At 47.1% G+C, this 13,780-nt stretch overlaps 1 protein-coding gene across 1 annotated transcript in view; it reads left to right on the top strand.

The window, feature by feature from the left end:
* The first annotated feature begins 44 nt into the window (after positions 1 to 44).
* LOC119448707 (acid-sensing ion channel 4-A-like) overlaps positions 45 to 13,780 on the top strand; it is a 25,253-nt gene continuing 11,517 nt past the window's right edge. Inside the window, 9 exon segments of the mRNA XM_049665736.1 lie at positions 45 to 459; positions 461 to 957; positions 3,790 to 3,902; positions 4,531 to 4,694; positions 6,140 to 6,268; positions 7,961 to 8,069; positions 8,944 to 9,028; positions 10,084 to 10,263; positions 11,224 to 11,299. Coding sequence (XP_049521693.1) covers positions 211 to 459; positions 461 to 957; positions 3,790 to 3,902; positions 4,531 to 4,694; positions 6,140 to 6,268; positions 7,961 to 8,069; positions 8,944 to 9,028; positions 10,084 to 10,263; positions 11,224 to 11,299 — 1,602 coding nt within the window. The 5' untranslated portion in view covers positions 45 to 210.

Raw genomic sequence — 13,780 nt, 5'->3', positions numbered from 1 at the left:
ACGACCCCGCTGTCCTGAGCAAACATTGACTGTCACGAGAGTCATCGGTATTTGGAAGATGGACTGCATTACTTCGATTACGGTGCTCTCTAAGGTCTCACGATACTGGAGCACGCCACGGAGTCGACCGACTCCTGAAACGTGTGCTTCTGAAACGCGGCCCGGCCCGCTGCCCCAACCGCCACTGCTTCCCGGAACGCCGTTCCGGCGATGTCGGCGGTCCGGCGCCTAGGCGACAAACTGGCGAAAGCGCACGTGACGATGACCGCCGACCACACGGAGACGGACGACGAAGGCGACGACGACGAGCAGGAGAGCAGCTTCGCCGCGCTGAACCGTCAGTTCGCCGAACGCTGCACCGCGCACGGATTCAACCGCATCGCGTCCACTCGCAGCCTGCGCCGTTTCCTGTGGGTCGTCATCGTGGTGGTCGCCGTGGGCGGGTTCCTCTACCACATTCAGCTTCCTCACCAGCAACTACTTCTCCTACCCGATCATGACGGCCACCGAAGAAGTGCACGCCGAGGAGCTGCACTTCCCGGCCATAACCGTGTGCAACTTGAACCTGCTGCGCAAGAGCTCCTTCGACGACTACCTCAAGGACATCGCGGCCAGGGCGGGCAACCCGAGTAGCGCCACCACGACGACCGCTGTGCCGGAGGGTGGCGGCGGTGTCGCCGGTGCGAGGACTGCGCACGGCAAGACTCGAGACATGTTCTCGCCCACGACCAAGGGCTACTCCAGCAGTGGAAACGGCGGAAACGGCGTAGACGATGAAGAAGACGAGGTCTGCTACAAGACGGTCGACGAGTTCCTCAAGAGCAGCCGCACCATGGACCTGAGTGACATGTGGATGAACTTCATCGCCACCAAGGAACAGCTGCAGAAGTTTGGCCACCAGGCCAACGACCTCGTGGTACAGTGCACCTACAACGCACGCAACTGCTTCGACGAGAGGTGAACCTGTTTTTTTTACTTCAGAGCCCATTTTTCGGTGATTTCGTTCGCATTATCCCGTTTTCGAAAAGTATATTGAGCGGTGTGTTCAGATGCAGCGACACTGTGCAAAGGACGGTACAGCTATCAGGAAAGATGCCCTAACAAGAAGAGTGTGGCGCCTACAAAAAGTAGACCTGGACCGAGCCTGTTAATTATGTCTGAATGGGTCAAGCGACACTGTGCAAGGGACGGTACAGCTATCAGGAAAGATGCCCTAACACGAAGAGTGTGGCGCCTACAAAAAGTAGACCTGGACCAAGCCTGTTAATTATGTCTGAACAATGCACTTAAACAATATATGACTTCGTAATGAGTGTCACTGAATACTTGGAATAATAATTAACTATATAGAGCGTAGCTAGCTAAGCTCTATACCATTTAACTTCTTGGCCACTCGCCACGGTGCGTCAGTAAATATTGTTACGGTGCAACCAAGAATGGTGCCAAACTCAGAAGGCGACGATTTGACGTGTAGAGGTGAAATTGGTTTCGACAGCCTTCTTGTTTGTACATCGTTGCCTGTCTTGTAAATATAGTAATATACATCTTTATATGTGACTTCCACAACGTAACAAATTGGTGGAGGTACTCGGTAGTGTGCAGGATACCGCTGACCATTGGATGAGCGAAGAGCGTTAGACAGCTGTGAAGCGGCAACGGCGCATATAGAAGGAACTCCAAGCGAGTTCTGCGTGGACAAATGGTACTGTAGGCATGTTGTTCGGCTCACTGGGGAGAGAAAGAAAGGTTGCAGGAGCCATGGCTTCAAGTTCTCGCCGTACTATCCGCGTCAGGGTCGCTGCATTCCTAGCCTGTCGTCACAAGAGGATGTCGCAGCTGTGTTCGGCAGACGTGCGAACGGTGTTTCAATGTGGCGGCTCTTGGCCTGCTCGAAGCGTTGACACTCTTTTATGATGTCCTGTACCGTCTCACATTGTTTGCACATGAGCAGGTTGAAAGCATCGTCAGCAATCCCCTTCAGTACATGTCCAGTACATGTACATACATGTTCAGTACATGTACATGTGTGGGCCTTGTCTGACTCGGCCATATCGCTGTCGGCCTTGCGGCACAGAGCCAGCACGTCCTGGATGTAAGAAACATATGATTCTGCCCACGTTTTGACGCGGGTCGTTAGTTCTTTCTTCGCGACGCTCTTCCACCCGGCGGGACGGTCGAACAAGTCCCTCAGCTTCTGCTTGCACGTCTCCCAGTCGTTAAGTTCTTCCTCGTGGTTATCATACCACATCGTCGCCGTGCCTTGTAGGTAGGACACCAACTTAGCCAACATAATCGTCGGATCCCATTTGTTGTGGGCACTTACACGCTCATACGTGGCGATCCAGTGTTCCACGTCGAGGTGGTCGGTGCCGCAGAATGTTTCTGGATCCCGCGGCTTAGCCAGGACAACCGTCGGGGCTGTAGGCGTTGATGTGGGCCGCGCCATTTCGGGTCCTGTTTTGTCCATCATGTTGTCCTGTCTGAAGTGACGACCACTGCGGAGCTCCGTTGTTGCCTCTCCAGGGTGCTCCGCACCTCTCACCAAATTGTGACTTCAGCAACGTAACTATATGACGTTCCGGTGACGCGCAAGAGGCTGTGGTTTAGACAGGGGTTAAATGCGAAAGCGCTAATATACTTACATTTAGGCGCACGTTAAAGAAAACCAACTGGACGAAAGTAGTCCGGAGCCCTTCTCTATACGGCGTATCTCATAGTCTCAGTGTTGCTTAATTTTAACCAAATCAATAAACCTCATAATCAGCGAAGTCGAATACAGTTTATATTTGCATGTACGCCCGTGAGCAAAAGTATACGGACCAGGGGTTGCGCGATAAAGCCGAATTCTTCCTCTGCCTGTGAACGCAACTTGAAATTGAGGACTGCAGTCAAAACTTGGCATTGCGAACTTTTCCGTGTATCCATTAATTACAGTTTATGCGTGTTAAATACGAAGAAATTACATTTTTTCGGTGACCCTGTGGTCCTATACTTTTGCTCACGGATGTACGTATCTTAAGGGTTTCTCAGAAACTTATATAAAACTATAATTTGTTCAAACTTCGAGCGCTTCCAGTTTTCGATAGGGTGCCACAAAACCACGTCTCTCATCTATAGGCACCATATTCGATGCGGCCTAGCACTGGCATCTGCTGGCCTCATGTATATGTTTGAAGTTTGTTGGTTCATAAGGTGTGCCCTCATGCCGATCGGTACATGTTTATAGACGCTCAGAAGCCGATCACCCAGCCCTGCGTGTAGCTGATGTGGTTGGTACATCTAGAAAGGAACAAAGAAAAGATTAACTTGTGTTGTGTGCTCATAACATACCTTGGCAAGTACTGCGGAATGCGTATGCTGTGAGTCCCTTGTCATTTTGTAGTCGGCGATATTCCGCGCAAGGATTGCTCAACTGTTAGCTTCCTACAAATTGGCATAAATTCAGAAGTGTTTTCATAATTTATTATGATGTGCGCTATTGTTTCGCTCAGTTACCGTTCCGCTCACTCATTGAAGTCTCGGAGTCGGCCAAGCGTACCTTTTCGAGAATATTTGCTGGCCCAGCTAACTAACACAGCATTTAAGCGATAAGCAGCCCCAAGTAAACCGGCGCTCTATTGTTAGTTCCCCAAGTTGATCTTGAGCATCATTCTTTCTCCTTTGAGCTCTACTAAGAGGTGCAGTGCCATAGGGTACGATCGAGCGAGGAAATTGCAGGTGCTGGGAACAAATCAAAAGAAGCCAGATTTCTTTTTTTCTTTGCTGACCGTGTCATGTGCGGGCTTGCAGCCATTCCATCCTGCGTGTCGAAGCGTACCCTTCACCTCGATACGGACTCTGCCAGACGATCCGCTTGGCCAATGATTCCATGCGGAAAGTGCGGAAGACAGGTCCCACTTTGGGTAAGAGAGAGGTCAACTTTATTGTATATACAAACGGCTCATAGCGCGCCCCATGACTGTTACCCAAGGCTCATCTGTTACAAGAGACGACTTTGGGTAAGAGCCATGACGAGCACTATATATAGTGCAATAGCCCTCAGTCTGAATTACTGAATAGTCTCAACTTAATTCAGTTGAGTCTGAATAGTCTCAACTGAATTAATCTTTCATATATCTCATTTTATCCTGACCATAGGTTTACACTGTTTTCTTTGGCTAGTTTTGAAAATGTTTTCTTTCTTTCGTAGTGCCTCGTTTCACAGTATGTTACTGCACTTCTTGTTGCGCCTGTAACTAAATGTTTTGCCCTTTGTCGTGTTCGCGCGGACATTGCTGTTGTGCATCGGTTTATCGCTGTTTTCAAAACGAATGCTCTTCGCTCGCTATTAGCAAACATTCATCCACAACTTTGTTAATCATTACAATCTCTGCAATATTTGGTTTCTGCTGATTTCTGAACATTTCTATACCACTCTGGAAAAATCCTGGTGAATCAGGTATTCGAGGCTGTTCCATAGTGTCGTACATGACGCCCAAGCATCTGTGCGTGCTTACGTTAATGTGGGACTTCGTGTTCCGTTCGCTGCAGGAATGCGCTTAACCCTAAACATCGAGCGCAGCGAGTATCTGGACATAATCTCGCCCGAGTTTGGAGCTCGGATTCTGATTCACCCGCTTGGCACGCTGCCCAGCCTTGAACGGGGCGGAATTACACTCACGCCTGGGAGCAAGAGCTACATCAGCATAAGAATGGTATATGACTCTCCGAGTTTCTTTTCTGTTACACTAAAGTTTTGGCGCCACGGCTAAGGAAGGTTTAGCTTGTCCGCGAACGTATCGCCCTTTGCGGAATGCCGGGCTACTGGAGACGTAAACTTGAGTGGTAGGGTTGGTGACGTCATCTGGTGGCGCAAAGTTTAACCAGGGAGACAGAGCTATTATTGCAGTAACTTAGTATACTTTATATTATACATAGCTGCGGGTGTAAATTTTCGGCAGCGACGTATTCGTTAACACGCACCCTCCTTTTTAAAACTTTTTCTTCGACAAGAACATTAATTTAACGTGAAAATTAGTCTAACGCGTTTTGGTTAGAGAAAGCGTCACAGTATCGTGCTGGAGAAACCATCGAAGATGGAGAGACCATCGAAGCTTATTATCCAAGTAAGTGAATAGCTTTCTCACACCGCTGATTTATCCGTGTAACTTTGTGGATCACTAAAATTCATCGGATGAACCAGCAAGACTATGACAGTTGACTTCAATAGTGTTTCGGCTGATTAAAGCATGATGTAGTATAGTGTGTAATGCTTTTGGACGAGTAAAGGCAACGATTTCTGGCAGGTCAATCAAATATATTCCTTTTTTTTTTCTAGAAGCTTCTTGTTATTGTTGTTGTGCTTTAGTTGTTAACTAAACGCACAAACTTCCACTGCCCTGTGTATGTATTTTTCGCTAGTACGGAAATCAAACAACGCCTCTCTACACTTGAAGCGATGCGAACACTGAAACGAGCGAGCGAGCGAGCGCCTATTCGGCCATATACTCGTATGGTAAAATGCGTGTATGTGTATTACGATAGGAGTCTGTCCCGCGCAATTTCTATGAGAGTGGTCTGGCCAGAGGGATGCTTTAATACGACCATAACACGCCGCGGTGGCTTAGCGGCTATTGTGTTGCGCTGCTATAGGTCGCGGTATCAAATCCCGGCAGAGCGGCGGCCGCATTTCGAGTGGGGCGAAATGCAAAAACGCCCGTGTCGCCTGCATTGGGGGCACGTTGAAGATCCCCTGGTGGTCATAAAATTTTTTCCGGAGTCCCCCACTACGGCGTGCCTCATAATCAAATCGTGGTTTTGGCACGTACCACGCCAGAGTTCATTCATTCATGTGACCATAAGTGTCCGCATCTAATGGCAGGCACATTATCCGGGCTATGGATAGCACATTCACTTAGTGAGCAGCTTATTTCTCCTTAAATTGCATCATGCCGTTGCTTCAACTCATGCATGTATGAGGGCAGTACGACACGCGCTGAGCAGTCATAGACGTTCCTGCTAAGATAGACAAAAGCCCCCAAAGTTATCAAATGTTACCGCAATGCCCGCATGGTGTCATTCCACCTTCATTCGCTTTAACAATGAGAAGAATGCCACATCTTCTTTTTTTTCCCCTTTAACTGCGTGCAACTGTGTGCAGCGCAAAATCGAGAGACTGCCCGAGCCATATCGTGGATGCAGCAAGAGTTTCAACGATAGCAGGATCACGCCGTACCTCCGCGAAGTGGGCCTTGACGACCTGCTTCAACGCTCCATCTACACGTTCGACGTAAGCAAGTACTTCATTACTGTCAAGATAGTTTCATGTTTCGCGTGTTAAGTTTAAATGGAGCAGGTCGGTATGAGGGGGTACACAGATGTACATGTGTGACATCAAAGGTAGTTATCAGAATAACGGCCCGTACGGGTCCCTGGTGAGCCGCAGAAGATATCTCAAACATCGTGAAGGACTTCTGGAAGAAGTGACAAGAAATTTCAGTGAGGCTTTCCAGTTAGGCCTGTCGAAAAACAAAATGTCGCAGTTCAAATTAAGAATTGACAGCGATAGCAAGGTATCATAATATTAACCGAAGTAATGGTAAAAGAGTTATGTGCAGTATATAAATTGGGTGCAATGATGTCGCTTACCAACGCACGGTGCCTCCAGTGCGAAGACGCTCATGACTAGAGTTGACTAGATGACTGCGAGCACTTGTGGTCGCAACACTGCAGCGTGATCAGAAGCGTTGGCAGCGGGCAGCGCGCATGCGGCGAACTTTCCGTGTTGCTGCTCCTTTACGATTTCACTGTGGTGCGCCTTCGAAACTCAACAGATCACGTGATCTCTAACACGGCGTGCGCTAAACCCGGTGCGCATCAAGGCGCCATGCCATGGCGCGAGGCTTCTCGGCCCGCTCTCGACCTCGCACCTGCAGCAGGTCACGTGACACAACGTTAGAGCCGCGCATGCGCCGTTGAAACACGTACAGCACAGTGGCGGCGATGGCAACGTCGCGAACGCAAATGTGGCGTCCGTATTTTGATATCCCAATAGTAAGCGCGTCCAGTACCCGACGGCCAGGTTTGGATTATGGCCACACTTGCCCGAGGCATAACTTCATTTTCAGGCAACTTGCCTTCGCTGGCCGAACACACGCTATGTTCTATGGGCACCGTTCACTGTTCAGATGGCGCTACGACATTTCATGTTTCGCCCCAGTATTGCCGACGCCGGCCGCTAGAGAGGCGATGAAAATGATACGCCATTCCGAACGACAACGACTTCCTTATCGTCGCTCGTTTGAGAGGTATGCCCTTCGCTTTGACGATATCAAGCTCACAATTGTTCCCGCTGCTCATATCGATTGCGAATGCGTGCTATCATATGCAAAGCATGCGCACTTTGATATTTTCACAACTCGGACAGTCTTCTTTCGTGATAAGCGATCGAAAGTATCACGGCGAATGTATACAGCGTCTCTCCAGTTTTGCTGGTTTTGACACTGGCCGTCCCAAAGCTTCACTTGTAGTGGCGCATAGATCGCGCGCAAACTGCAGTGCACGGTGCCTATACGTATGCTGTCGCATGACAGCTTCAAAACTACATAAGTTGTTGTGGTACGTGGCTTTGAAGCAAAAATACGTAGATTAACAGTGCCACGCATTTGTCAGTCACGCAAGAGCTTGCTGCGTGCTGCCTCTGAAGGCTTGCCGTTTTGTCTTCCGCTCATTTATTAGCGCTCTGGGCCGCGATTTTGTAGCAATGCCTTATAACTTATTCTACTCTAGTATTATCATCCACCGCTCACGGCCGGCTGATCCCGTTGATAACGCGAGCGGACCGTCGCTCCGACCACTGACAAAGCGCGATAAGCGCGAGAAGGCATTATTACCGGAAAGACATCGCTACAAAATACCGGTCCTGTGCGCGTATTCTTTCTTCAGAAGTGCCTGTGATTTTTGTTCCTTCCTTGTTCTACAGTTTTGCCAGACACTGTGCCGTGAAGCGGCACTGCTTCGAACATGCGGTTGCCTCGACGAACTTTCGACTTCCGGACGAGCCTCTTGCGACCTTTGCAACGTCACTCAAGGTAAGGTGCGGTGATAATCATTTCCTATCAGCGCGTAGCGTACGCAGCAGGAAGTTTCAGAATTTTACAGCGCAGCGAACGTCAGCGTCGGCGGCGTAACCGAGCGAACGAACACAGCGAAAGATGAAAGAGCGAACGCAGAGCGGTAAATGAAAGACGCGAGCCGCGAACGGCGGAGGCCAATGAGAGCGACCGCTTCAGTGACGTGCGCGCGGGAAACTGGTGTCATGCGGACACGCCCGAACGCTCGATGCGTACTCGCGCTTGTTTGGTTTGCTTGGTTTGATCTCGCGCGCGCTTGTTTCGATTGTCATGGTTTGCGACTGTTTTGTAATCTGATTCTATGCGCGACGCGAATTGTGTAGTACTTTGTCACTGGTGCCACGCGGCACCGGTGATTACACTGGAACCTCCGACGAGTCATGTATAAAAGCCGACGCGCTTGACCTGCTTGACCCGCCAATCAGATTTTCGACGATCACTTACTCTGTACACATGTCTCTCTCAAATTATTTGCCTCAATATATCGCGAAATGAAAACACGTATAGAGCTGCGCTCAAATTTCGCATTAGGGAGTATCGTAAACTTCGGTAAATTTTTGTTAAGGAAATCAATAAATGCAAGCTTAAGGTGTGACCGTGTGACATGCTGGCATGCAAACATGGTACACATTCATGCTATGTTCTGTAACCGTGTCTCATTGCACAGGAATTTGATACGACACAGTGCAAGCGGGCAGTTTTTGATCCCTGACAGGGACAGATAACCACAAGGGGAAATATTAGAACGTTAACCACCCCATCTTGTTTTGAGTTATTACTACTGAGTTATGTTTCAGAGAATCAAGCTTATAGATCGCACACCCGCTTACAGCTCGCTGCCGCACACGTTACCTGCGGTCTTACACGTCGTCCAGTGGAGGCCTGCAGTGCAAGGCGCTTTGCCTTCCCGAATGCGTGTAAGTAAATCTTGGCGCTTGTTTTAGTCTCTACATTTAGTGTTTATAGGCTATGGAGATGGCGTTGTACAGGCTTGTCTGCAATATCAAATGGAGTCAGAAGCCGTTCCACCTGAATGTCTCTTACCTGCATACAAACGCGATTCACGAAATGGCCAGAAAATTGGCGTCATGAAAGAATGCCAGTTTATGGGCGATCGGGCACTTCGAACAACTCTGGGTCCTCCTGGAACATTACGTGCTGAAAGCCTTCACCTAATTTCACTTCCTTCTACAGGAAATCGATGTCGCTGCCATCACAACTGCAACATTTCATAATACATGCATGGTTTAGCATTCATTATTTGTCGAGGAAAACGGTCTCAAGTTTGCGAGCAACTAGCTTCTCTAGTCGCTGAAAATTAGAAACAGGGGCTGAAGGCACTGAACGACCGTTTTTTTCGCAAATATTTAATTACAGCTAGTAGCAAGCCGCTGAAACATATTCGAGGAAACAGATATCCACATGCCTAGCCGCGCGCATGCCATATGCAGCGGCAGTTTGTTGCGACTGAATTATTTTGCCTATACGCATATGGGCTTGACATATTGGAATTTACGGATTGCTTAAAGTTTTCATGCAGAAAAACACATTTGGCGAACTGAATACGGCATTAATAAGCAGGAGTTGGCTATACGCACATATATATATATATATATATATATATATATATATATATATATATATATATATATATATATATATATATATATATACAGGGTGTTCAAAGTTAAGCTTTACGGAATTTTTAAAAATCGCCTATGGCAGGTAGCACAATTCTTATCGTTGAGCTGGGTTATTCGAAGAGGCGGACATTAGTAGTACGAGGAATCGAAACACATATTCAACTAATTAAGAAAAAATTACTAATTAACTTCTTAGTTAATTACTTTACGACACCTATTGCAATTTACAAATTGTAGCCGGTGAGCTTGTCAGGCGTATCCACTTGGAAATTATTTCCAGAATGACACAAAGTCTATATGTATATAGCTGGCGCTGTGTTCGTTTACAGGGAAGTGCGGTACGACTTGACCACCTCCCAGTCGGAGTGGCCGAACTTCCGGCAGCAGGCGTGGGCCATCAAGCGGTGGCCTCTGCTCAACAAGAGGATGCAGGAAGCTGGCATCCGCTGGCAGGAAGTGCTCAACGCCACCGATGACCGCATCTTCAGGGACGAGCTGCTAGCGCTCAGGTAAATCGAACTGACTGACGGGTATACTATAGTGACGGGCGTACGATGTTGTACACGGCTAGAAAAGTCCATCAATTTGTGTAAACAAATTGGACAGAACATTCCTCATTCAGGGACGGTGCTTCGAACACGCTGTTCTGGTTCAAGAACGGGACGTGCTTCGCGCAAATATGGTAGGAGCACGAAGTATGCATGACTGACATCACTGTAATCAGGCTGTGTCCATAACCTGCATTGTTTACCGCGCAAATTCAGATGTGTTGCTTCTCTCCCGTTACTTCATATATCCCTCAGCGGAGGACAAAATATTCCCAAATGACGATGTCACGAACTTCAGTGCGTCTAAAACGCCGATAATAATTAGTGTTTTTTTTTTCTATCGTGGGTGCACGTACTGTACTCAAGAGAAGGTATAGGACGCATTCTGAAAGTTACTGACACGTACAATGTTGCTAATTAAGCAGCTAAAGAATATGTTCTGCTATGTGCCATACTTATATAGAATTATTATAGATCGATGTCTGTCCAAAAGCCGACAAAACGGGGACTCGGGTGGCCTATGCCATGTATAGCTTCGCGCCAAGAACATGCTCTCTAAAATGTGGAGTCACGACATCGAAGATCACGTGCACTTCACCTTTGGGTGGCGCCAAGAAGTGTTCACTGATTTAAAAGAATAGAATATATACCAACTTCGGGATGGTCAATGACACTACGGTGCCATTTAATGAAATGGCTTCGTGTTTTGCCCTAAAAGCATCGTTTGACCGCATCACACGAATATTGTAGACCGTTGCGCCATTAATTTCAATGGCTTAAGAAGCTACCCCACAACTGAACTGAAAGTTGGGCTATAGTTGGTTCACGAATGCATGAATGGGGGACTCTTAGAATCGCCAGCAAGATAAACATTTTTGCTAAATGTTTTAAAGTGTTTCTCTCCCGCTTCTGTCATTACAGGGGCAACTTCATGAGGGTGCACATATACATCCAGGAAATGAACTACCTCTCTGTTCGCGACCTTCCTGCATACCCCGTAAGCCAATAGCTCTAAGTTCATCAACGCAAAGAATTCAATGTATATACTTTCACCTCGCACAATGTAGTAATCACCTTGCAGCACCGTCTTTTACTATCTTGTTAAACAGTCGGCCATGTGGGCGTGCCGTTTGCAAGAGAAATAACCTCTCCGGGTGCAAACATCAGCTGAAGTTGCAGTTTATTGTTATGTTTGAGGAGAAGGGGAAGAGAGCCGCATAACTGCAGCTTGAACTAGCTTTCGGGTCTCGCGCAGTGCTAGCTATACCACCCTCGCACGGCGGTACAATATTTCCATTCAAGTGCCTCAGTCAAGGTCAGCATTCCTTATGCAACATTCTATAGGCAAATATGTACTATCACCGTTATATCTATCAAGTTCGCGTGCCGTATGCCACATGACTGCGACCGCATACAATATAGCCGCACTTCACCATGCTCCCATTGGACAATTCCCCAAATAAGACTAAACGTACTAGGCCATCTAAACCAGTGTATGAATGTAAATACCCCACACTCAAGTTATCAATGCCTCACATGCAAAGTGCAGCATGTAACCCGCTACTTCAATTGCTGCAATAGAACGAAAGAAAAAGATCGTTATCGAAACTCAACATTTAAACCGGTGTATATTGGTAATCTGCGGGGAATGGGACGAAAAAAAAAAAAAAAAGAAAGCCGTGAGAGAATGTGGGCAAAAGAACAGAAAAGAAATAAAACGATGCAGGTCTCGTGATCCTACCGACGGAATGAGTCTTCTATAGATTATGAAGGCGGGTAGTCGTGTAATATAAATGCCGGGGGGGGGGGGGGGGGGGATGTTGCATTTTTTGTGCGGTTCAGTGAGAGACAGTTCGGAGACCAAGCCTCAATACGACTGTTTTCAGGTCAGTCTAGCCATTTTTCGCCCTGTACCTGTCACATGCCATTTCCACTCGTGTTGCGCTTGTATTGCTCCACACGTATTGAGCCTATGTGACAAATGTGGGGAATAGTGACGATGAATCATTTCCTAAATGGCACGTGCTTTCTCAGAAATATTATACCTGACAAGATGGTATCTTGTACACGAAACCTTGAAATGTTGGGGCTCTGCAAAGGTTTCTCAAGAACCATGCGTGAGAGAACACGATGCGAGGCAATGGCCGCTGCAAATTTAAACGCACTTCAAAAGTTGTACGATAATGTTATGATTTTAAATGCCAAGCATTTCTTGGCGAACATTTGCTACTTTGACAGTATCTATCTATCTATCTATCTATCTATCTATCTATCTATCTATCTATCTATCTATCTATCTATCTATCTATCTATCTATCTATCTATCTATCTAGCCGCCTACGTCTTTGTGCTCTCATGGTCGTTTCGTTAATTTAGTATGTACCAAAATCGGCATACTATGACAAGAGTATAAGATGAACATAAATGATATGTCACTACATCAATGTCATGACATGCGTATCATGTAGGTAATGAAACAGCCGCCTACGTCTTGGTGCTCTCATGGTCGTTTCGTTAACTTGGTAGGTACCAAAATTGGCATAGTATGACAGGAGTGTATGACGAACATAAGTGATAGGTCATGACATAAATGTCATGACATGCGTGTCATGTAGGTCATGACAATGACCCAGCGAAAAGATTAACACTCAAAAACCACTAAAATGGGTTCGGACGTGGGTACTAAGTGAAGGCAAGGATGATGGTAGAAGTCATAGTCATGACCATGACTCAGCAAAAATGACAATGACTCAGCGAAAAAAGATTAACGCTCAGAAACCAATGGAATGGGTTCGGATAAGGTACTAAGTGAAGGAAAAGGTTGATGGTCGAAGTCATAGTTATAGCCTTTTGCCTTAAGGTCTCTTAGGTTCTTCTTCTTTCTGGGGTTTTACATGCCAAAACCAGTTCTGATTATGAGGCACGCCGTAGTGGAGGGCTCCGGATTAATTTCGACCACCTGGGGTTCTTTAACGTGCACTACAACGCAAGCACACGGGCGTTTTTGTATTTCGCCTCCATCGAAATGCGGCCGCCGGGGCCGGGATTCGATCCCGCGACCTCGTGCTCAGCAGCGCAACGCCTTAGCTGACTGAGCCACCCCAGCGGATAAGGTCTCTTAGGTGTAGCCAAAGGGACTCCTGAGGACTCATGACATGAATGTCATGACATGCGTGTCATGTAGGTCAAGAAAGAGCTATGCCCTACTTCTTAGTGCCCTCATGGTCGTTTTGTTAACTTGGTAGGCTCCCCCGCACACTGCTTCGCATAACGTCGATTCCAACAGGGCGCGGGATCTGTCGTTTTTTTTTTTTTTTCTGAAACTTTCATAGTCATAAATCTTTCGGAATACGCAAGTCGTCCTTCTCTATCAAATAGATTAAACGAAAATAGAACCGATGAAGTTCACCTTATTATTGTCTGTAGGTAAAGTGCCAAACACTTTCACTCATTAAGGAATAGTTTCTAATTGCGATTC

The sequence above is a fragment of the Dermacentor silvarum genome, chromosome 4, assembly GCF_013339745.2.
Source record: "Dermacentor silvarum isolate Dsil-2018 chromosome 4, BIME_Dsil_1.4, whole genome shotgun sequence".
NCBI lineage: Eukaryota > Metazoa > Arthropoda > Arachnida > Ixodida > Ixodidae > Dermacentor > Dermacentor silvarum.
Note: the sequence above shows the minus strand (reverse complement) of the source record. Positions and strands in the feature narration are given on the sequence as shown.